We start from the raw sequence: 23,335 nt of genomic DNA on the forward strand, positions 1-23,335 counted from the left end.
GTGAGTACTTTATCCTGTATCCTTTTATAGAAAAAAAAACCTAACATAACATGTACTTCTATGGAAAAAAAAACTACCTCTGCTGACAGAGATCCAGTTTATTATGTGAGAGACTCAGTAAAGAGAGTGGTTTTGAATTGTAATTGACTTCCTCGGATCTTTAAAATAAAATTTTTTTTTACTTTAATTCAGATTTTTATATGCAACAAAAAAAGACAATTACACCAGTCTTTTAGCTGACTTTAAAAAAAGAACTTCATAATTAAAACCATTCCAGTGCAAGAAAAAAAGCTTTTCTTTTTTGAAAAGAACAAAAGATGAATCATGGCATCCACAAATAAGTGGATGAGGATAGAGATGGTGCGATCACAGCTGAAACAAAGCAGATAGATGGGGCCAGGGCTTATCTGGGCCTGCTCTGTGACGTGTTGTTAACAGGTCCTGGTCAAACAGTCCATTCCTCATTATCTTAACGAGATCACAACCACAGAACAAATAAGATGTGACATGCCAGGGTTGGAAGGCATAGATGAAGTGGTCTAAGTACGAAGTGATGGACAAAGAGGAAGAACTTGATGAAGGGTGGTACAATTTAAAAAAAAAAAAAAGGAATGTGAGAGGTAAAGAGGTATATAATGGGGAAATAAATGTGAGCATGTGTCCATGTGAGTACATAATTTTGTTTCTGACTAAAACTAAATGTGTACATACAGTTTTGCTGTTTTCTTCTGATCCACTACAAAAAGGTCAAACATATACTAAATATGAAGTCTTCCTGTGGATGTTAGTATGTGTTAAACACAGATGGAAGAGTGAGCCACTGTGGGCTGTGAAGAGGGCTTATAGAGCTAACCATTAACAAAAGTGCAGCCTTAAAAATTACCATTTTATGACACCTAATTAATTTAAGCACAGTTACTCTGAACCACGCTGGAAAACAATGCAATTGCAACAAAAGAATTCTTTAGTATTATTAAAAATATAATTTTTTATTAATTTTATTATTAAAAAATGATTTAATGTTTTTGCAGCAACCAATATTGTAAATATCACTATTTTAGGAATGGCCTTATTTGATGTTTACTTGTGTAGACATAAGCATGTTGCATTAGCCAATGTTTACCGAACACCTCAGAACTCGTTAAGTTAATTGCATTCTGAAGCATCAGAATATGCACAAAATTGTCGTCAGTGCTGCCGTGCTGCTACTGACTAAATTTGAATGAGACCAGATGCTGGATGCTGGCATGCATGACTTAGCTGTTGCTGCAGCCTTTCATGTCCATGAGACAACGATCTCTGATCTGCCTATTGGTCGACTTGGTCAACATTTGACTGGATAGAGTAAAAATGGAATACTCCAACATGCATTTGTGCAATTCTTGCAGCAGGATCCCAGCCCTGTGGCTGTTTCAGCAGGACAAAGCCAACCTTCACACTGCCAGGGTAGTGAAGGCCTTTCTGGATCAGGAGCATATCCAGACACTTCCTTGGCCATTATTTAAACCCAATATTTCTTCAAATGCAGCCACAACCAATGAGCATTACACAGCTGCAGGCTGCACTCATCCAGGAATGGAGAGCAATTCCTCAACAGCAGATCTAAACACTTGTGCAGTCCATGCACAGATGGGTGACTGCTTGCATCACATCCAGATGAGGCTATGCCTTGTCAGAAACATGTTGTATACAATTAAGAATTGTTTTTCCTGACAGGTATGAGAGCCAAAACCATCATTAGCATTACAATCATTACCGGTTCCCAACCTAAACAGCACTCCCCATGCCTGAGATGCGGGAATCATCATCAGAAAATATGTGACGAACCCTCTCTTACAACATTCTCCAAATATTTTTTTCTAAAAAACCTTGTTCTGTATTTTTCAGAACTGTAGAGCACTGTTAAAATGGAGGGATTGTTGCTTTTCCTGTTTCACTACTTGCTGTTAGGCTGTCACACATCATTTGCATCACAGTGAAACTTTTGTTATCGTTTAATGATCCGGTTTGAAATAAGAGCTTTCCTCATAGGTGAAGACAAGAAACAACCACTCATCACAGCCTTGTGTAAAACTTTTTTCCTCTTGTAGACTGCAAGTAATTTAATCAGTGAATGTAGATGATGTTGTGTTTTGTCCTTGAATCTAGGATTTTTGTATTAATGATCTTTAATAAAGTTAACACAGATTTGTCTGATTTTTAAATTGCTGCTAAAACTTTGTTTTTAAAAATTTCCAACCAGTAGTACTAATAAAATCCGTGTGAAGACATCTATTTAATACCAGTCAAAGCCACATCAAACTTTCTGCTTGACAGAATGATCTAAAGAGTATCCCTGTTTTGATTATTTTGATCTGATCTGTTGATTATACATTTTTGAGGCTAAAATTCTTTTGCAGCGTGGAGCTGTGTTCATTTAAATACCAGAATATCATGTGTGTTAATTTGGAGAGCATACAGTCTCCTCAAAAGAAATGATGACTTTCAACAGCAAAAAAACCCCAAAGAAAAATCTGGTGTCATCCCTTTGGGGCAACAAGCAGGAAAACCTTCACTTTATGGAATTCAAATATAATTTTAGATGCCAATTTATTGGTGATATTCTCATGTCCCGTTTCCACAGGGGCAGCATGGAGTTGCGCTTAGTTTGTGAGTAATATGCTTACAAACTACTGTGCTCAATCCTGCCTCTTATTTCCATAAACACCTGTTGCCACTGATTTGCAGTTCAGCTCTTGTGTAATTTGGCATACCTCTGCCTTTTTCCCTGTTTCTCTTGCTTAGGACTAGCTTCTTGACAGCCATTCTTTCACTTAGACCATTTCTAAAGAGGCTTCGGTGAACAGTAGATGGTTCTACTGAAGGGCTGGATGGTCCTCTCCTCTCAGGTCCTCTATGAGGTCTTTGCTGTTTTGTTTTTTTTTATTTATTTCTTGGGACATGACTATCTGATACTTTTCACCTGCTTTTTTAGACCTACCACTTCTTTTGTCCTCCACCTGTCCAGTTTCCTCAAGTTTTTTTTCTATTTAAGAACACACTGCACACCATGCTAAAGACATGCCAAGTTTTTGCACTTTAGGAATTACCTCGATGGTCTAAAAATATTATGTTTGTCAGAAAATTTTCTTTATATTATGGTATTTTTCATAGATTAAACCAGGGGTCTCGAACTCCAGTCCTCGATGGCCGGTGTCCTGAAACTTTTCCATGTGTCCCTGTTGCAACACACCTGAATACAGTTAGCAGGTCATCAGCAAGACTCTATAGAACTTGACTGCATGCTGCAGTGACAATTCAGCCATATGATTCATGTTACAGCAGTTCATCAGTGAATGATCATGGTGCAATAAAAGTACTTTTAGAAGTACATTTTTGCAAACATTTACATTTACTTAGGAGTTACCAATCCAGCATGCAGTCAAGTTCTATACTCTTGCTGATGACCTACTAATTTTATTCAGGTGTGTTGCAACAGGGACACATGGGAAAGTTTCAAGACACCGGCCCTCGAGGACTGGAGTTTGAGATCCCTGGGTTAAACTAAAGACTTAACCCTTTGTCACCCATGTATCAAACAGGCTGCCTAAACTATTTTTGTAATTTTGCCTGTGAAACTACATAACATTACATTTATGGTTGTCCCCAGCTAATATATCTATCTACACACATATTACAGTGTTGGTCAATACAGTCTATATTTTAACACAAAGTTGCATTTCTTTTTATGACTAGTATAAACCAAACAAAATAAATGCAAAATATCAACAAGTGAGCAAAAAGATAAAAGTCTTTGATTATTTGGAAAATTGTTTTTGGCCTAGTGCCTAATGTCTCAAAGTTGATATTGTGATTTAGTAAAATTTGCCCAATCCAACAGATGACTCAACTTTAATTCAAGAATAAGAGATTTGTCATTTACAAAAATGGCACTTTCATTTCCTGTTTTCAAACTGAAAGATGCTGCAGTAACAAGTCTCACAGTTCATAACACTGTTCACATACATGCACATATACACACACAAAATAAAAATAGAGTAAGAACATCGCTTTTATTTTTATTATTTTATATGCTATAGCTTGATTTTATAACTATAAACAAACTATCTTTATATCCAGCTGAGTTTCATTATGGGTTGACCAGAATGTATTATTGGCTGTTCAGTGGAACAGAGTACAGTGGCATGTAACACACAGCATATTAGTAAAAACTCTTTCATGAAAATCCAATAAACTATTGGGAAAAACCAACATAACCTTAGATGGAGTCACATGGATGTATACATAAATGACATTCAAAGGTATAGCCACTAAATAAAGCTTGGAATCTCGTTCCAAGTACCTTGCCAGGTATACTAAAGATATGATAAATTTTATTTTTGACCCACAACAGTTATCAGTAAAATTTTGACGCATGCAAAAGTCACTCAGTGGTGATTCTAACAACTCACTACAAAGTTCTAATCAGATAATAATAATTAACTTACAGCTTTGGCACTGGTCCTCTTTGGGTCCCCAGCAACGACCATTGCAGGAACGGTGGCATTTTTGACCTGCACAGAGGTTCAAGGAAAGAGACTATTGGAATTTCAAACTGCAACTTCACAAACTATTGTCAGTGTCATTCAACCTTAAAACAGACCAGAGAATTGCTGCTGGAGTTTGTCTTCAAGCACTCAACCAAAGGCAAACCAAACTCACATAGTGAACAAAACTATGGAGGATCATGTGGTTTAACTTTGAATTCACTTAATATCTATTTGTATGTTTTGTATGTTTTTCTTTGGATAATCATGCATAGGTGCATTCTGTTTGCTCACACTCTGAGCAACTGTAACCTTTTTAAAACTTGGAATAAGTCATTCTTCTGTTATACCACAATAGTGTCTTTCTCACCAGTTATGCAACAGCTCAACTTCTTCCTGGATATAATCCTGTACATGTTAGGATTGATTTTTAGATTTTAATGTTCATTGACTTCCTTCAAATCCCTTTATTGGTATTTATTGGTATTTTTTAGGGATACAATTGTGCAATTTGTCCTAATGTTCTTCTTTTTATTTTTGCCTTCTTTTCTGTTCGAGTCCTGCTTTTGCTTGTCTGCCAGAGCAGTTTGTAAACTCTTTATACAAAAACTCTTTAAAGGCACCAAATAATTAAAGTTATTGCCATCATTGCAATTATGATTGTAATCATTGAACTGTAGGTACTGCAAGCAGCATGCAGCAGTTAATTTCATTAATATGATGATGATGATACTATATTTAACTGATATAATCTTAAGAGTTAAGAAAAAAACCCTTGTGAATTCTCAACATTAATGTTTTTTTATACATATATATTTTAAGGCAGGAAAGATCCATCTTCCTTAACTGATATATGCTGTTGTGGTAATAAAACCCAAAATAACCTTGGCACAGGTTATTTTGGGAAAATAAGATGATTCTTTTTGCCACTCCACGCTAAACCAGCCCAGCATGAAGCCAGCACACATCAGGTTGAGATAAAAGCAGTAAAGAAGCGGTAAGCAGCATCATACCCTCAGAGCTTTAGCCAGTGCCTTTCTGGGTTTTTGGAGGACTTAATTGACTGTCTAGTAATTGACTGCCGGGAGAAGTGAGTCTGGATAAGTGCAGAAGTGCTGTCCTCTGTCCATCAGCCTCTCCAGATGAGAGCTATTAGCATCCGACTGACTCCATTGCTCAACATGAGAATCTCCATCTTCTGCCCTCTTCTTCTTCCTCATTTTTGAGCCTATCTACTACATATTTTTCTCTTCATCCATCGCTTATAGATTCATCACTCCTCTGTAGCTCTCTTTCCCTTAGTGCCTATTCCTGTCCCTTTTTTTCTTAAACCACTACATTTCTCTATTTTTTTCTGTTTCTCCAGTGTGTCCCTATTGAACTGACAATTTAGTAAAATTTGAGAGAAAGGCTGGCAGCTTTGTCTGTATGAAAGCAGTATACAAATGGGATATTAATACAAATGTCCGCCAGCCATACAGGCAGAACTTCTGCTGTTCTTCCTTAATTCTTTGTTCTTCTCCATGCTATGTGCCCCAGGAAGTCAAGTCAAAGAGTTTTCATTCAGTGACCATGGCCTTCACTATCTCATCTTCTAAATCCTCAATGACCTTGAATAAGACCATCAAACCCCCTTTCCCGGAATGCACCGTAATCTTTAACATCCCCTGAAGGTTAAAATGTTGAAACTGCTGCCATACCAGCGTCAGTGTACAGCAAGAGAAAGATGGAGGTGTTTAAACTGAATCAACAGGGCATCCGTTTAAAAAAACTGAAAAAAAGATCACAGTCCTATTTTGAAACCAATAACACAACACAACCGTGGCACAAATAAGTCACAAGCAAAACAACATGAAGCTTGTGTCGCCGCAAAAAATGAAACAGAGATTATGTTCTCAATTGTGGATTACAAGTTTGCAGACCCTTGATCTTTCAGCGAGGGTGGAAGACTCGCAAAGGAGTCGGGGTCGATCAAGGGCTAACAGGGCTGCAGGGAGGAGGGTGATTGAGCAGAATATCAATGCTTGGAGCTTTTAGCATGCATCTGAAGCCCTCAGCTAGTACTATGAGATGATTCCAAGGACATATGCATCAAAAAGGAAAAGTCTATTTGTTTATATCAGAGTCAGTGATAGCGTATTTTATCATTTTTTTATTTGTTTCCATTTGTAAATGAATGAGATGAGACAGTTTGAAAAAAAAACTGTGAAAACAACATTTGATTTAAATGTCAAAAAGCATGAGAAATTAATGTTAATTAAAAACAAAAAGAAACGAGTATGCTAAGAGGTTTAGTCAGCAAATTAATAATAATGGGTCAGAGGAGATCAGTAAATGCATTGTTATTTCACTGATCATCCCCTGTCCTCTGACAGATTGAGTATGTGTATTTCACACTAATAAATCCCATCATAATGCTACACTCTAAGAAATAAAATGTTGTATTTACTCCACCCAGTTATGTCAACCGGTTCCACACAACTGGGTTAGTGAAATATAAAATGTATGATACATTTAATTTGAACAAGAAATTTTAAGTAAATATGATAACATTTGGATAATTAAATGCAAATCAAAAGAATCATGTTGTATTAGCTGAATATCATAATGTTGATCTAACTAACCTTGTTGATTTAAATTGAGAAGACTAAATAAAACCTACTCAACCAAAACAAGCTCTACTTACTTTGAGAAATAACATGTTGTATTTACTCCACCCAGTTATGTCAACCGGTTCCACACAACTGGGTTAGTGAAATATAAAATGTATGATATATTTAATTTGAACAAGAAATTTTAAGTAAATCTGATAAATCTACTCACCCAAAACATGCTCTACTGAAACTATAGGATTAAATCACTTTAACAGAATTGCAACTTACTCTATTTAAGTTTGTAAATTAAAAAAATCGAACAAGTTTATTCAGTTAACCTAACTTTAATAACACTTTGTGTAAAACTTGCTGAAGCACACTTTGAGCAATTCAAATGCTTCTAGATCTTTTTTCCTAAACAATCTTTACATATATTCAAGTGCATTTTAAGTGCAGGAAGACAAGATACAGAATGTCATGTTAAACTGAAATGATTAAAACTGGAAAGTGTTGTGATTCCAACATTTTTAACATTAACATGACTTAGTTTAAACTTGATTGGGCTACAATGAAAAGCCCACAATACAGCAGGTAGAAAATACTTTAGCGTCATTTTTGTCCATATTTAGAAAAATAACTTTTGCTTCAAAACTTAAACTGAAGTCCAAAGTTAGGAGCAGTCTTTTTCAGTGTAGCTGGAAGTTGGTAAAGGTTCGAGAACAAAGAACGCAGAAAAGTGAAAGGCCTTGTGGCAATTCAAACTGAACAGTTTATGAAGTGCAAGGAGAAGGGTTCGAGAACCTTAAAGTTCAGTGTCCTCTATAGTTCAGTGTAGGCTGTTTCACTCAAGCAGTTTGTTTTTCAGAACCTGCACCTTCATGGATAGGTTGTTCCCATCCAACTCCATCAGCACCTTCTGAAGAAATTCAAATGTGTATTTCAGGTGCTTTGGGTAGCTCAGATTTAGACTGTAGATTAGTCCAAGCAGGAGGGCACAACCCTTTGCCACATCACTAAGAGCTTGCAGCACAGTGCATCCTATGATGACACCAATGTCCTCAGGTGTATCTGCAGAGTTTGCTCCTTCATGTCTGACAACATAGACTCCCAAAGTCAGCTGCTCCGTTTCTCTGCTTGCACCAAGATCCACATCCTTTAAATAAAAATAAAAGAAAAAGATAAGTTAATTGCATACGTATACATATGGACAAGTAAGTCCACCTTCCATTTCCAATCCCAAATTAAAAAAAGGGAAATAACTGATCGTTTTCCTTTTTTAACTTACCAAGAATTCCTTGAACAGGTCATCTGGCTTTTCATTTAAGTAGACACAGACAGCTTTCAGAATGCATTCCCGTCGAACATCAACGCTGGGATTCTGGTGGAGATAAGAACTCAATATGAGAGAAGTTTCCTATTTTGATTCCTTTCAACCTCTTTACAAAACAAAGTCAAAAATATTAACACATAATCCAGGTAAATGATTAAGCAATGTTTCATAACTCACATCAGTGACGTGCAGTGAGGTTCACGATTGGTAAGGCACTGACTCCTCTGAGTCAGATCAACAAATATATGAACCCAAAAATCGAAGCTTTTCAATTTTGACATTACGTGAAAGCTTTCATTTTTGCTTTAATCAATTCTAGATTGTTCAACAATATATTTAATAATTGTGCCCCTAAAAATATTAAAATTAAATAGAAGATTAGAACTGGGCAATATGGACTTAAAATCCTATCACGACATTTTGTGGTATTTTTTGCGATAACAATAAGTCTGTGAAGGTTCTCAGTCATCCAGGTCATCGTAGTCTAAGGAGCTTGGAAAGAAAAGTGAAGCTTCTTCAGTGAAGAAGCTTCTCGGATGAGAGATGAAACGTCTTCAAGCAACTTAAAGAAGTCCAGACGCTTTTCTTTCCAAGCTTCTTAACAATAAGAGTTACAATAAAAGATCATAATAGTATTTTTGCCTATAAATCTATCAATGCAGCCTCACAAATACAAATACTGCAAATTAAACTTAGCAAATGTGCTATTTAGACAAACCAGCAGTTATTTATCTTGTTGAATTGATGATAAGTTTGACATTAATGGAAATAATAGTCTCAACTAAATTATCATATTTTTTTAGAGGTTTGAAAGCAGTCTATCATTTTAATCACATAGGACGTGTGTTATCACAATATTGATAAGCGATGCAAGAAGTGCCCAGCCCTACAGAAGATGCATTAAAATTTATTTAGGTTTGGTGTGTCTCATTTTTTGTGTGTAGTAAATAAATTGGTCAAATGACCTGGAAGCAATTATAGAAAAATCATTAATTTTACATCAATTTATTAATTTATAAATAGGAGATGCATTGAAATAAAATTGGTGTGTCTCATTGCTTAGGACTGATTTGGTTTCAATTTGTCCTTTGTGAAATTTACTGATGTTCCCTAAGTGCGCTGCTTTATCCACTGTGTCAATGGGGCTCTCAGTGTAATGTGATTACACTGTGAATCCATATACGTGTACCTCTTATACATGTTGCCTTTAGGGTTCAGCACTGCCCTCCATCAGCCTCACTCCATGCATTTTTGCAGCACATTTATGACCAATAACATTAAACATGTAACACACATTCGTCAAATAAATGCGGTAGTCTACATCAAGTCATCATCTGTATTGCATGTGTAATCAAACATGTACGTTGGCAATTTAGAGAAACAGCAGTGGGATTGCGCATGTGTGTGTCCGCGGTGAGACACAGCATCATCACCTCCTCTCAGCGTTTTACCTTGTATTTGAACAGAAAATCCGTAATGACAGCAATTTTGACCATAAAAATATTGAAATCACACAAAGCAAATTTAAAATCTAGTGTACAAATTAAATTTCTCTTTTGTTAGTTTTTTACTTCTCATTAAGGTGCCTCACTTGACTGCATGTCACTGATTCACATGTATCTACAAAATATTCAAATATACACATATTCAGTTGAAAAAAATTTCTGATTAATGACAGACACAGAAGTTGAAGAAGCATTCAAATAATTTCAGAGCTCAATCAAGGTCAACTAAAATACATACTCCATCCATGGCTGCCATGATTAAGTTGATATTGCGTTTAGCTGTTCCCCCCTTCTTTTTGAACACTCCAAGAAGGTGGTCAGCGTAGTGGTCCAGCTTGGCCATGAAAGTCGACAACAAAGGGACCATGCTGATGCGAGTGAACTCTGCAACAACCTGAAACATATTAAAAATTACAACTAGAGAGTATTCTCTATTAATTTTATTAGAGGCCACATGCAAGAATGTTACAACTTTCAGTCAAACATTTTGTATCTTTTAAAATTAACAATTTACAGTACTTTGTTCTTCTTCAAATACAAGTTCTTATGAAAATGACTTGCAATAACAAAGTTAGTAAGAATTACCTCAGTCTCTGAAAACAGGGCAGGCCGTCTGTATTTGACCTCTGCAATGAATGGCATGTCTTTGATGATTTCCTGTCTTCGGTAGCGATGATAACCAATGGAAACTGATACAAGGAGTTAAATGCATTATATATAACAGTACTACACATTATTCTGCACTTCAATGACAACAGATGAACGCATGTCTTATACTTTACAAATCAAAGTGTTAAGCGCTTAAATTCCTGCGTTTGACACTAAACCAGAAATCAACATGGAGTCGAATTCTTTTAAACAATGTAGCAACTTAATTGATGCACATTTCTAAAATTCATTTCATTCTTCAAACTACAGGATCGCTGGTGCTCCCGGTGGTCATTACTGATGTTAGGGAGCAGGTGCGGTAGATGTTGGGAGTAATTTTAAAACTGTCAGTCTTAGTAGGCAAGTCTCACCTTAACAGGAATCGCAAAAGATTTTGGAAAATTACACCGAAGTAGGTTCAACAATATTTGTTAAATGTCTTCATACTTCTAACACGTGAGAGAGGAATACAAGCTAGAGTGTTAAAAAATTTACCAGGCATCATTTCTTTAAAAAAAAATGCAAAAGTATTCCCGAAAGTGTCAGATGTTTATCAGTTAGTATACATTAATCAAATCTGTCATCCTTAAATTGTTGTACTTACCAAATAATCCTCAGATGGCGATGGATTCTATCCAGGATACTAAGCATATGCAAGCGTCAGTTGAAAATGGCGGATGATCAAACTTCCACACTGCACATGTGCAAACTCAGAAGTATGGAGAGCCTATTAGGACAATCCTCTTTAAATTAAAGTGCTCTTCATTTTAAATGAACTTTTTACGTTGGATTTAATTTACTGCATTTTGTTGTATTGAAATATTATGTTGTTAATTAAATTCAAAACAACATACTTGTGTTTAAAGTTAAAAATCAATTGGTGGCATTAGTTTTAACATGAAACATTTACATAATGCTACCAACATCAGTGTGTCATTTCTTAGAGTGTATGCATTCATTAACGGGTCTTCCAGCTGGCTACAGAAGGACATTTAAGTGATGTGAGCTAGCAGTCATTGTGAATTGTTATGGTAAGCAGAGTGACAGAATAGGGTCAAAGGGTGATTTTGTGATGACAGTGTTTTGCTGCTCACATTCAACCATTTATTGTGAATCGACCAGGTTGTGATAATGGGCCTCCTCTGGATCATTTCCTTTGTCAAAAATAACCTGCCACTGAAAGACCTTGGCAAGTGTGTGGGGAATAATTGTGAAAAGACATTTTCAAAGACTAATTCAGAATTAGCACAAATTCCTGCAAATTTGAGTTACAGAAACTGCCAGGTAGAGTGGCCGTGACTTCAATCAAGTTTGTTTAAGCAAATGAGCCATCACATCTGTAGTCATCAGCTACCCTCATTATCAGGGTACACTGTCTCAGCTACTTTTTTTTTAAATCAAGAAATAAATTAAATGACAGGTGAGAGAAATAATGATGTGTGAAAGGTTATTATTATTATTGTTATCATTATTAGGTTGTTTAAAAGGGAAAAAACTGTCTATCAGCTGCAAAACTAAATGTACCTTAAATATATACCATAAATAAACTAAATAAAAAAAACCCGCCTATTTGGTAAAAGTTTGATTGGTAAAACTTTGAAATAAGGTATTGGGCAACAGTAGCTCACTCATTGTATAAAAGTGTATTACATACATAAAACAGCAGAATGCACACACACACACACACACACACACACACACACACAAAGGAACCATGTTGTCTTCACCCTCCACATCTTCTCGAGCTCTTCTCTCAGCCCATGGTACTTTTCCAGCTTCTCATATTCCTTTTTCCTGATGTTGCTGTCAGTCGGTATAGATACATCTATCACTACAGCAGTCTTCTTCTGCTTGAACACCACCACTATGTCCGGCTGGTTAGCCATCACCAGTTTGTCTGTCTGTATCTAGCTTGGTCATTCTCACCCACACTAGGGAATGTGTCCCATTTTGACCTCCAGGCCATACTCGGCACAGATGGTCCTGTAATACTACGCCGGCCACTTGGTTATGGTGTTCCATGTATGCCCTGCCTGCTAGGATCTTGCAACCAGCTGTTATGTGTTGGATTGTCTCAGGGGCAATATATGTATATATATATATATATATATATATATATAGATAGGGATCATTGTCTTGCTGAAACATCCACCCTTGTTTCATATTCATAGCAGATTTTTATCAAGAATGTCTTGGTACAGTTTTCTATTCATCTGTTCTTCAATTATATGAAGTGTGCCAGTGCAGTATGATGTTCCCACCTCCAAACACTGTCGTTATGGTGTTGTTATGTTCCATAGACTTCAATTTCGGTCTCATCCGACCTGACTATATTGTCTCAGTATTTCACAGGTTTGTCAAATTGTTGTTTAGCAAACGTTAAAACACTTCAACATGCTTTTTGTTCGACAAAGGAGTCTTGCATGGTGAGCTTGCATACAAGCCATGTTGGCTGAGAGTATTACTTATCGTTTTCTTTGAAACAATTGCATGCGCTGATTCAATGTCTTTCTGTAGCTCTCTACAAGTGGCCCTTGACTCTTGGAGAACTCTTCTGATAAATCTTTTTACTCCTCTGTCTGAAATCTTGTGGGACACCTGGTCATCTACACCAGGTTTATGGTAAAGCATGTCTTGATTATGGCCCCAACAGTGCTCACTGGAACCTTAAGTAGTTTAGAAATTCTTCTGCAACCAGTGTCATCAGTGTGTTCTGCAGCAATAACGTTGCAAAGGTGTTGAGAGAGCTCAGTGGTTTTACCCATCATGTTTCTTGTGTGATACCTTAGTAATGAGACACCTTTTTATAGGCCATCAGTTGGGACATAACCGGCTGATATTAATTTGCACTAAAGTGGCAGGATTGCTTTTTAATTACTGATAGATTTCAGCTTGTGTCATGACATTCCATGCCTTTTTACACCTCCCTTTCTTCATGCATTACTTCTTCAATAGTTTTCCCCTGTGTCATTTCTCATTATTACACATAAAATAATTTATGGACATCCTATGGTTTGATTTCTTTGCATGTGTAGGTTGGATAGATTGTTACCGACATCTGATGGAACCCAGTATCACAGCAAAACACGTAATAGACACGCCAGTCCACCTTGTCCATTTCTACAAAACGTGTAATGGACATGCATGGAGAAATTGCATTACTGCATGCAGAAGTTGCATTACCAGCAGGGGGAGATAATATATTTAAAACCAAGAAGTTTAGTAGTGAGCAAAAAATGTGTGAAGTACATTCCATGGTCCTTAATTGCCAGAAACAATTAAGCTAGGCGGCTAATATGTGTTTACATGTAAATGTGCTAATAATGTCTGTTTAAATCCTGTGATTATTTTCACGTTGGGTTGAAACAAAATCTCTCTCGCTGTTGTTACTCCAGCTTACTACAACTCACTGAAATGTTCTGCATGCATCTACACTTCATGCTTTGGAGAGGAAAAGCATAAAATGGAAACGTTGGACAGGTACATTGTTTTTGAAATCATCTTTCCACTGATTCAGGTTTTTGTTGGGCTTTCCTGGATATCCATATATTTCAAGTGCCTTTTTTGGCTTTTGCAAATAATTTTTTTCTCATTTTCTTCACGTGTACCATTTGGGTTACTTACATGTGACACTGCTGTTGGTGGGCACCACCACAGGTTGGATCCTTGGGTACTTGACGATATCTTGCCAATGGATTGTGTCCGCATGGCACAAGAACTTGTTTTGGTCAACATAAACACCTCCATTTAGGATTTCTGTAAGAAAACAAATAAATAAGGGACACACTAAGTACATATATACAAAGAGCTCTCATGTCTTTTTAACTGTAGGTTGTACCAAATTCAGCAGTCATGCTGCCCTTCTCTGGATATGTTTTTCAACTGATTGACTTTTTCCTTCTAATTTTTCAATTAACAAAGAACATGACTAGACGATGTTAAAGCCATAGTTATTAAAAAACTTAAGGACTAGATTTTTCTTTTAGCTGGGGAGAAGAAATGATTAGATTTAATTTGGGGTGAACAGTTGATTTTGAGTCACACAGATGTAATGATTGCTGTTGGTGTGAAGCACCAAGGACAAAGCCATGTTATATTGCTGTTATTACAACCTCTGATCTTTTCCCATTGTGTTGTTTTTCTCATCCTTTTCCTTCTATGCTGTGAGCAATAGAATCAATTATGCCCCATGGCCAACATTAAATCCATAGGATTTTATCCTCAGTAAGGGGCAGCAGGCCTAATATATTTTTTGAAAAAAATTTGTATTTCATCAAGGATGTGATGTATCTCAAATCATAAAATGCTTTCCCTTGTCAAACCAATGATCATCAGGCTTATAGGGACAATTGATTTTTTTCCCCCCCACATAAAAATATACACCACTGTCTGTTGAATGATTGGATACGGAGGGTGGTTCAGATTATCGTCATGCAGGACTTTAGAGAATGCTTAATCTTGACTTTTATGAGAGAGAGAAAGAGTGCCAAAGAGAAAGAGAGAGACAAATAAAGATTAAAGAAAGGCACAAAGAGACGGATGGCAGAAAAGGAAAGAAGAAGTGAAGCCCAGTAGCAGATTTGCATTATTTACAGAGCTTGTGTGTTCTCTATCTCCATACAAACAGATTACTGACACAGGGCTGAAACCGATGAGACACATAATCATACATGAGGCGCCCCACCAGCTCCACACAGAACGAGCCAAATACAATATCATCCCACAAAGGCTCATATAAATAATAATCATTGGATAATAGGTGGCAGTGGTATTACCTACACAGATTCCCCACCCCACAACCCCAGCCACCCCCACCCCACCCCCATCTATCTGCATGTGTGCTGGGAGTTAGGGAAGAATTTAATCCTGCTTCTCACCACATAAGCAATATCACTCGACCAGGAGGAGGCCATGTCTCAAATTCAAATAGTTTACACAATAGAACGATTTGAACCGCAGTTTAGCGAGATACATGTATATTTTCTGTGTATTCATCTTCATCCTGGCTGGTTTGTTAGCCAACATGTATCAAATGTATACATCATATTATACATCAGTTATGAAAAATATGTATATATAATTAGTATTATAAATATTTAAACTTTACCAGTCTTACAAGATAAAAATACATCATTGTTATCACTTGGCGGTGATCTAGCTAAAGAAAACAACAACAATGAAACAAGCCAAAACATATTTGGTAATCCATGTGTGTGTAACCTAGAAAGAAATGCTGCTTCGACGAATATCAGCTGGACGGATGTAACAGTCGTGATCTCAAACACTACGTGTAAATCTCTCACAAGTGGCTCCCCTGACTGTCTAACCCGTTGTCTAATTCTTTTCACACGTGATGCATTTAGACATGCGCTACGCATACAAAACATGTATTAACAGTCTGACATGACATGTTCATGAATTTAGATTGTAGTTTACTGTAATTCGCTCCCTGAGGGCGCTTTGCCCAGGACAGTTTTAGTATTTCCCATCAGGATATTTCATGGCCTTCCTCATCAAGATATGAATAATTAACAAACAAATATTACATAATAATTACAATAACATTCCCTTCTCATGCAGGCTTTAGTTTCATTAGAAATACATGCTTGGCTTGCATATTTTCTGGCTGTGCAGCTGGTAGCCAGGGGAAGATCAATGGTTAAATTCTGTTGTTGATTGTTTGGTGGGTAGAGAAAATGTCTTAATTAGTTTGCTCATGTAGCTACTACTCATATTTCTGAAATGCAACCCCCCCCCCCCCCCCAATCACCTCCAGCCTTGTCCCTAGAGCAACTCCAAGCATCTCTGTGTGACTGCAGGCTTCAAAAGGTGCAGCAATCTTCAGTATCAGGCTGCATAACCATTGCAGAAATACAATATGATATTCAAGGCAGCACAAATGTATCCAGGTAATTGCAAAATGATGTTAAGTGCTTTCTCTCTCTTTTTCTTCCCTTTATTGCAGTGTGGGGATGAGTTTGATTAAGACTGGGGGGCAAAAAGCAAACCAATCATCAGAAAAAAAGGCACATTAATGAGTGCGTAAGGCTGAATTAATTGGTGCAGAGTGAACAACTTAATGAAGACATATGTAGGACAACAAAAACCCCATAAATCTGGCCGAGCTTCTGTAATGTTGGAGAATTACATTATCGTATACCTTTATTTTTTTCTGTACACTTAAGAAAATCCATGTGTTGAATCAGCCCAATCAAGGAAACAGATTTACTGCGATTCTTAACTTCAGTCTCACTTTGTGCTGTCTTTCAGTGTCAGGAAGAGAAACACCCTTGTTTGATAGAGCAACCACAGTAAGCTAGAGAGTAGTTAGAAATATAGACAGGTACCCAGAGACTCAGGAAGACACTCAAACAGTCAGGCTATTACAGTAGATAGATAGGTATTCAATCAAAAAGATAAAGGTGTTTCCTCTATCCTATAGCAGTGGAACTGGGGATTTAGCCCTGGGTCTCCAACGTATTGTCTTATTGACTCTGAGAGTTTCAGCTTGGTTTCAGGCGATTGTTGCTATCAGCTCATCAAAACAGTAGGGAGAAACTCTGCGGGAAGATCAGGATGCATTCTGGGTCAACAAGGCTAAATGCTCAGGCACACATCCTGCTGGACACCCCAGCAGAAGTATTAGTTGCTAGGATGTATTCCTGAGATGGATTGGCAGAAATGCAGCAAAATAAGAGATGAGATATGACATGCAGTATACACATACACTCACACAAACGCACACAGAAAGAGCATGCTCAAAAGCCCTTGACATATATAAACATTTACAAATATGGCTCATGCTTGCTATTAATGAGGTCCTCATCGCATGGCTTCAGCATCAATTAAATTACCAGTTTGCTTTATCAAAAGGTCACTAATTTCAATCTTTGTGTAAGAGCAGGGGCGGGTGGGGAATGTCAGTGCTACTCAGCTGTCCCCTTGCAATTTCTTTTACGCATCAATCATAGTTTCATTTCCAATCAATCTAAGAGAAATGGATGCTTCGCAGGTAAAGCGTAGAGAATGGCACTGCACAGTTTATCTAATTCCACTTACACTGTGTCACCATTCACAGATCTGCCATTAGAAGAAATAAAATATATATTCAGTAACTGGTTTAGGAATGCTAAAGAATAAAAGAGATGGCAATGGTATCAAAAACATCTAACAACAACATGTACCATGGAATGCAATAAAAATCATACAATTATTAGACAGTGCAAGGTTATGAAAAATACCATTTTTTTCTTAGTTTTTTTTTTTTGTGGGTTACTATAAAGTTATTGTTATTATACAGTTTTTGAGGGCTAATTTTCAATTTTTAAGTGTAAAAACATAATAAGGAGTAACACATACACACTATTAAAGTAAAAAATAAAACACTGCCATTGTGATATGATGTATTATCAACTGCCACAGCTGAAAAAGGAATCAAGAAAGTGCAAAAAAAAAAAACAAAAAAACGTAGTTTCTGGAACTGCCACTTGGGGCTGATGCTAAATGTGAAAACTCCCCATCATTAGAATCTTATCTTTCTAGCAGAAATAAGCATGTTTACAGTCTGGTACAAACTGTATAACTAACTGTATAACTAAAAAAAACGCACACAAAAGGAAAATTCCTGTGTCTGGTTTTAAGACACTGCTCATGCTGCCACCCAGTGCTGTGTCAATCACTGTGCTTTGAGCCACTTGCTTGCCGACAGTAGATGTCAGGACAGCAAATCTCTGCATTTGCTCTACAAATAGGTGATCTACCCTCCAATCCATCATCTGCTGCCACCACGCAGTTCCATCCGTGCCCTACAGTCCCCAGTGTTGTCAATGATATGCAGTGAGGATGCAGAAATGTAGTTTATCTGCCTAGTCTGTTTTCGTGAGAGCGAAATACAATGTTTTTTTGCTTTAGTGCATTCATTTGTATAATTGTGTAGATATTCACATACAAGAGCAGAAGAAGAAAGAGAAAATAACATTACTGTGTACATGTTTTTTCCACATAATTTACAACCACACTTGTTGAGAGGGATTTGTCCCTGCAGGAGAGAGGTCACAGTGGAACTTCTATGCTTCTAATAGCATCATGGACCAAATGAAAGAGATCATACCATTATAACATATTCTTCCATAGTCTTGTATTATACAGTATCTTTGTAACTTAAGAGTAAATATAAAGATTTTTAAAAATATTTTCTGTAATGTTTAGAGGAACATAGCAACCTTTAGTAAAGAGTGGGTGGCTGTTAAGTCTTGTTCAACATAAAGGAGGAGTCGGCTGTTCAGTTTCTTCAAGTGAATTTTTTGTAATTTAGTTTTTGCCTGTGAAAATTAGCATCCCTATGAATATCACAGTGAATTACCAATACACATTTCTAACCAAAATCATTAATCGTTATTTATCAGTACTGACAAACCAAATTTCAGTATCCTAAGATATAACCTCCACCAGTAAGCAAGAGACCATGGCTTAACTTTAGCTTCAGAATTATTGCTCACGGGGATATGAAAAATGCATACTTTTATACACTGTAGGGATAACTACTGTAGCAAGCATCTGGTCAACATCTGAGTTCTTAGAAATGTAATAAAGCCATTCACTACCACATTAAAATAACACTTCTTTAATACAGCTTCCATAGTGTGAAGTGCATCACATCATGCATCACAAACTTTAGATTTTCTATGAGGTCCGTAGATGGAGCACCTCCCACAGGAATTGCATGCAATTTTAACACTGTTAATGCAGTCCCCAAGCAAAATGGTGGTACCCATTCAAATGCAATTGCACTTTTATGTGTTTAACTATTGACCTGAAAAGAACAACTGCATTAATTTGACTACATAGTGCTTCATGAGAGCTACAACAGAGAGATGGCAGTGGTGGGATTTGACTGTCTCTGAACATGCGGTCAGGAGCAGCAGCGTGGGCACTGTGTATGTGTATGTGCATCTCACACAGCTCGACTGATAATAGAAAGAGAAAAATGGAAGAAATGAAATGGAAGAAAAGGGGAATATGTTAAAGACTGGAAAAGACTGTCTTTCTATGAGTTACAGTCTTAAGAGTGCGTACAGTTACACTTGGGTGTGCTTAATTAGATTCTCTACTATTCACACAACCTTTGAACATCATGACATACCCAGACAACTTCAGCAACAATGTGCATACAGACCCACTAATTTAGACAAATCTAAAATTAATTATGACAACACATGTCAGAAAGCATTCCAAACATTCCAAATGTCACTTGCCAAGTCCCTAATAATGTCTTTCTCTTTTGTCCTTGTTGGTCATCTTTGCTAGTCAAGTTAGCATACATTTTCCTGTAAATGGATCAACAATGCTACTGGTAGCTAGCACAGAAACAGCTTTTTTGTTAGGTAATAACTGTTGAGTTTGTTAGAAAAGGTCACATTTAAAATGAACTGTCATATAAAAAAAGGAAAAAAGAATGTTTTTACAATATATGTTTGTTTTAGCTCCCCTTCTGTAATGCTAGGTAGATGCTAAAGTACCACAACCACAACTTTATTGACATATGCCAATTCGAAATAAAAAAGGAAAAAAAAAATCAAAGGATACTTTATTATCTGCAGACAGGAACACAGAGTAACGTTACTTTGTTACTTTTTAGTGAGTATGAGTCAGCTGGACTCAAAATTGGGCTGCAGCACATAAAGAATAAACTTATTTGATATTATGATGCATTATATATGCCTATCACATTTAATTTTTAATTAATTTAGGGTGATGTAATATTGTTCCATTGTTCTAACTGACTTCAACTCCCACTTTTAAGCGTAATATAAGTAAAACTAGTACGGAAAACTAAACTGATTAGATTAAAGATATCTGTGGAAAGCCATTTTGTCTTGACATCTTTAAAACCAACACATTGATCTAATGTTAGTACTTAAATGAATCCATTTTATTCTTTGTGTCACCCTAAAGGAGAAATGTTAAGCTCTTTTCTGATGTATAGTAAATGTCATGGGGGTGTTGGCCAAGGTCCCCATCCCCCAAACCTACGCCTCTCCTTCACCAAGATAATTGCATTCACAGGCTGCTGATTAAATTTGGCCCATCCTTCATGAAATTGTTTCCTATGAGTCTTTATGAAAAATGGCTGAGATTTAGGGATTATAGTATTATACCCGAGCAAGGCAAAGCATCTGCTGAAACACAAGAAGAGGAAAAAAAAAATAAAATCATGACAGAATTGTTAGGGGGGTGTGGGGTTGCAGCCTTCCTTATTTACAACTTGAACTGTGATAAGCCCTCATAATCTGAGCTTTATGGATAGAAGGAGAAGAGCAGAAAGGAAGCGGAGAAAAATCATATTCCAATACTTTGAGATAAGACACATCTACAAGCAAAGAAGACAAAACCAAGAAAACAAATTAGGAACTAGACAAAAAAAAATATAGAAAATAAAGAAATAAATAAAGGTTGAAAAGATTATCAAGGGAACATACAAGCAAGTGATTAAAAAAGAGTAAAAGGACCTTCAATTGCTGCTGCTGAGGGCCACTTAGCTTATCAAGGCTGATGTGTGATCAGCCTGCCAGCTGAATTAAAATGAGCCACGCTCTCTGCTCTGGAATGGACAAAACAAACCAGGGTCTGAGAGGGGAAAAGAAAAAGAGAAGGAAAGATGGAGAGACTGAGAAGAGAGAACGGGTATGTACCACAAGCATACCAAGTATGTTGGTTTTACCCAGAGGAAGCTGACTTTAGTCAGTGCATGATTTGCTAAGGCAACAACACGTTACCGAGACCTTGTTTTTTCAAGTCAAATGAGAGATAGTGAGTAACACACTGCAGACCATGGCTGCTACTTTGTTTACACACCTCAAATATGTAGTGAGCATTATCTGTACATCAAGACTCTGTAGATTTATAGCCAAGGGATTAAGCAATTTGAAAGCACTTAATCAAAACGTATTAACTTACTATATTCTTTTTTTGTCTTTTTGGTTAGAAAGGTTCAGCTAGTCAGCACTGATCTGACACAAACAGGTAAAAAAAAAGGTCTTGCTATTAGCAAGTAATAAGACACCAAAAGATTCATGAGAACAACTGGCAAATTCAGCAAAGGTGAGTTAGTTTTGAACTGAGTAAGATTTCATATAACTTTTCCAAAACTCACAATATTCACACCCACTTAACACAGTCACTAGCCAAGCATACTGAAGTGAGAAAGAAGGCAGGGTTTGAACTTCTCTATCAAGCTCTCTTCTCACTACACAGCTATTTTTGGCACTTAGTGTGTACACAGCCATGTTGTATACACACTATGACTGCACTGTAAAATATAACTTGTTGTTTCAACTTAAAAATATGAGGTAAAGGGCTGCCTTAAAATTTTAAGTTAAGTCAAGAAATAGAGTTTGTTCTTATAACACAACCAATTGTTATCTTAATGAAAAATCACATGTTGTCTAAACTTTCATCTTAGTTTAGTTGACTGAGATTTATTAGTCAGTTCAACTCCTTTAATTGTCATCTTTACTTGGGAAAACCCTTTCAGCTAAATTAAAATAATCTATTGTTTAAACTCTTGTCCTAGTTCAGTTGACTTGGGTTTTTTAGTTAATTCAAATACTTTAGTAGTTCTTTTAACTTAGGAATCTATTTTAGCTTAACTAACATAATCTGTTAGCTAAGTTGATTTAAGTTTATTAATTAACTGAGCTCCTTAAGGTAGCTGAGTGAACTTGTAAATCAGTTTCATTTTAATTATCAGAGTTGATTGACTGGATGTAAAGAAAAATGTGTATTAAACATCTTAAGTTTTGTTTTGGTTTTTTTTGGCTTTCTAACATCCATTTCAGCAAAACTACCTGTTAGGTTTATCTTAGATCTCAGGTTTAAATATCTACATTCCTTTAAATTAATTTTCTGTTGTTTACAGAAAAAAAATAAAACCCCACAGATTCCATTAAAGTCTATCTGATCATTTCATACAGAAAGTTTGTTTTAAGAACATGACAAGACAATTACTCATGAGCACCCAACATTCACCATTTATTGTGCCATCTTAGTCATCTGAGAAACAGAAAAATCAGTGACGTAGCTCATCAGGCTCACAATCCATCAAAACTCAAAGGCTGCTCCCTGTGAAACAATAAATTTGAACTTGGTCTTGAGCCCAGTTTGGGTGAAGATGAAATTCTGACCAATACTCTAGGAGCAGTAGTGATTCTTGTGAAGTAACAACATAAAGTCTGCATTAATGTAATGTATCAACGGGACACTTGCTATTTTAGAAAAGTTATTCTTTACATTTACAAAATTTTTAAACTTCATTGTGCTCAGTCACACCTGTTAGCATAAAACTTGAAATATTAAAATAGTACAAAACCTTTGATAAGTGACAGTAAAGATCAGTTTATAACAACTAAGACATCAAACTCTTGTATTTGTCTTCGTTTACAATTGCAACAAATTCCACAGAACCAATATCTCTGAAAATGACTGCATGCTTCTGAAACATTTGATAATATGGATATTTCAGAAACATTAGTTTGAGTCTGCTCAATTGCAAAACAAAGGAAAAACTACTGACTTGCATGAGATAAGCATCTGCAAAGTCCAGCATTATATTGTTGTTCACATAAGTTTCTTAAACCATGAACAAATGAGTAATTGTCTAATCTGGAATGTAAAGTGTAGTCATTTAGTGACATACAAAAGTGAGAATGAGAACTTGCAAGAATAAAAAAACAA

General features: G+C 36.4%; 2 protein-coding genes across 2 annotated transcripts in view; both read right to left on the reverse strand.

The window, feature by feature from the left end:
• The window catches only part of LOC134644308 (receptor tyrosine-protein kinase erbB-4-like), a 303,631-nt gene that overhangs the window by 98,003 nt on the left and 182,293 nt on the right, over window positions 1-23,335 (reverse strand). Inside the window, exons 4-5 of the mRNA XM_063497223.1 lie at window positions 14,228-14,359; window positions 4,488-4,553 (exon numbers count right to left, since the gene is read on the reverse strand). Of these exons, the coding sequence (XP_063353293.1) occupies window positions 4,488-4,553; window positions 14,228-14,359 (198 nt within the window). The remainder of the gene's footprint in view (window positions 1-4,487; window positions 4,554-14,227; window positions 14,360-23,335) is intronic.
• On the reverse strand, window positions 7,720-11,296 carry LOC134644310 (uncharacterized). The gene is made up of 5 exons (XM_063497226.1): window positions 11,208-11,296; window positions 10,541-10,644; window positions 10,194-10,349; window positions 8,406-8,498; window positions 7,720-8,273 (listed from the first exon to the last, which is right to left on the reverse strand). Exons 2-5 carry the CDS (start codon window positions 10,595-10,597, stop codon window positions 7,962-7,964), a joined length of 618 nt encoding a protein of 205 aa, XP_063353296.1. The 5' UTR covers window positions 10,598-10,644; window positions 11,208-11,296; the 3' UTR covers window positions 7,720-7,961.

This window comes from Pelmatolapia mariae, linkage group LG16_19, assembly GCF_036321145.2.
Source record: "Pelmatolapia mariae isolate MD_Pm_ZW linkage group LG16_19, Pm_UMD_F_2, whole genome shotgun sequence".
Lineage (NCBI taxonomy): Eukaryota > Metazoa > Chordata > Actinopteri > Cichliformes > Cichlidae > Pelmatolapia > Pelmatolapia mariae.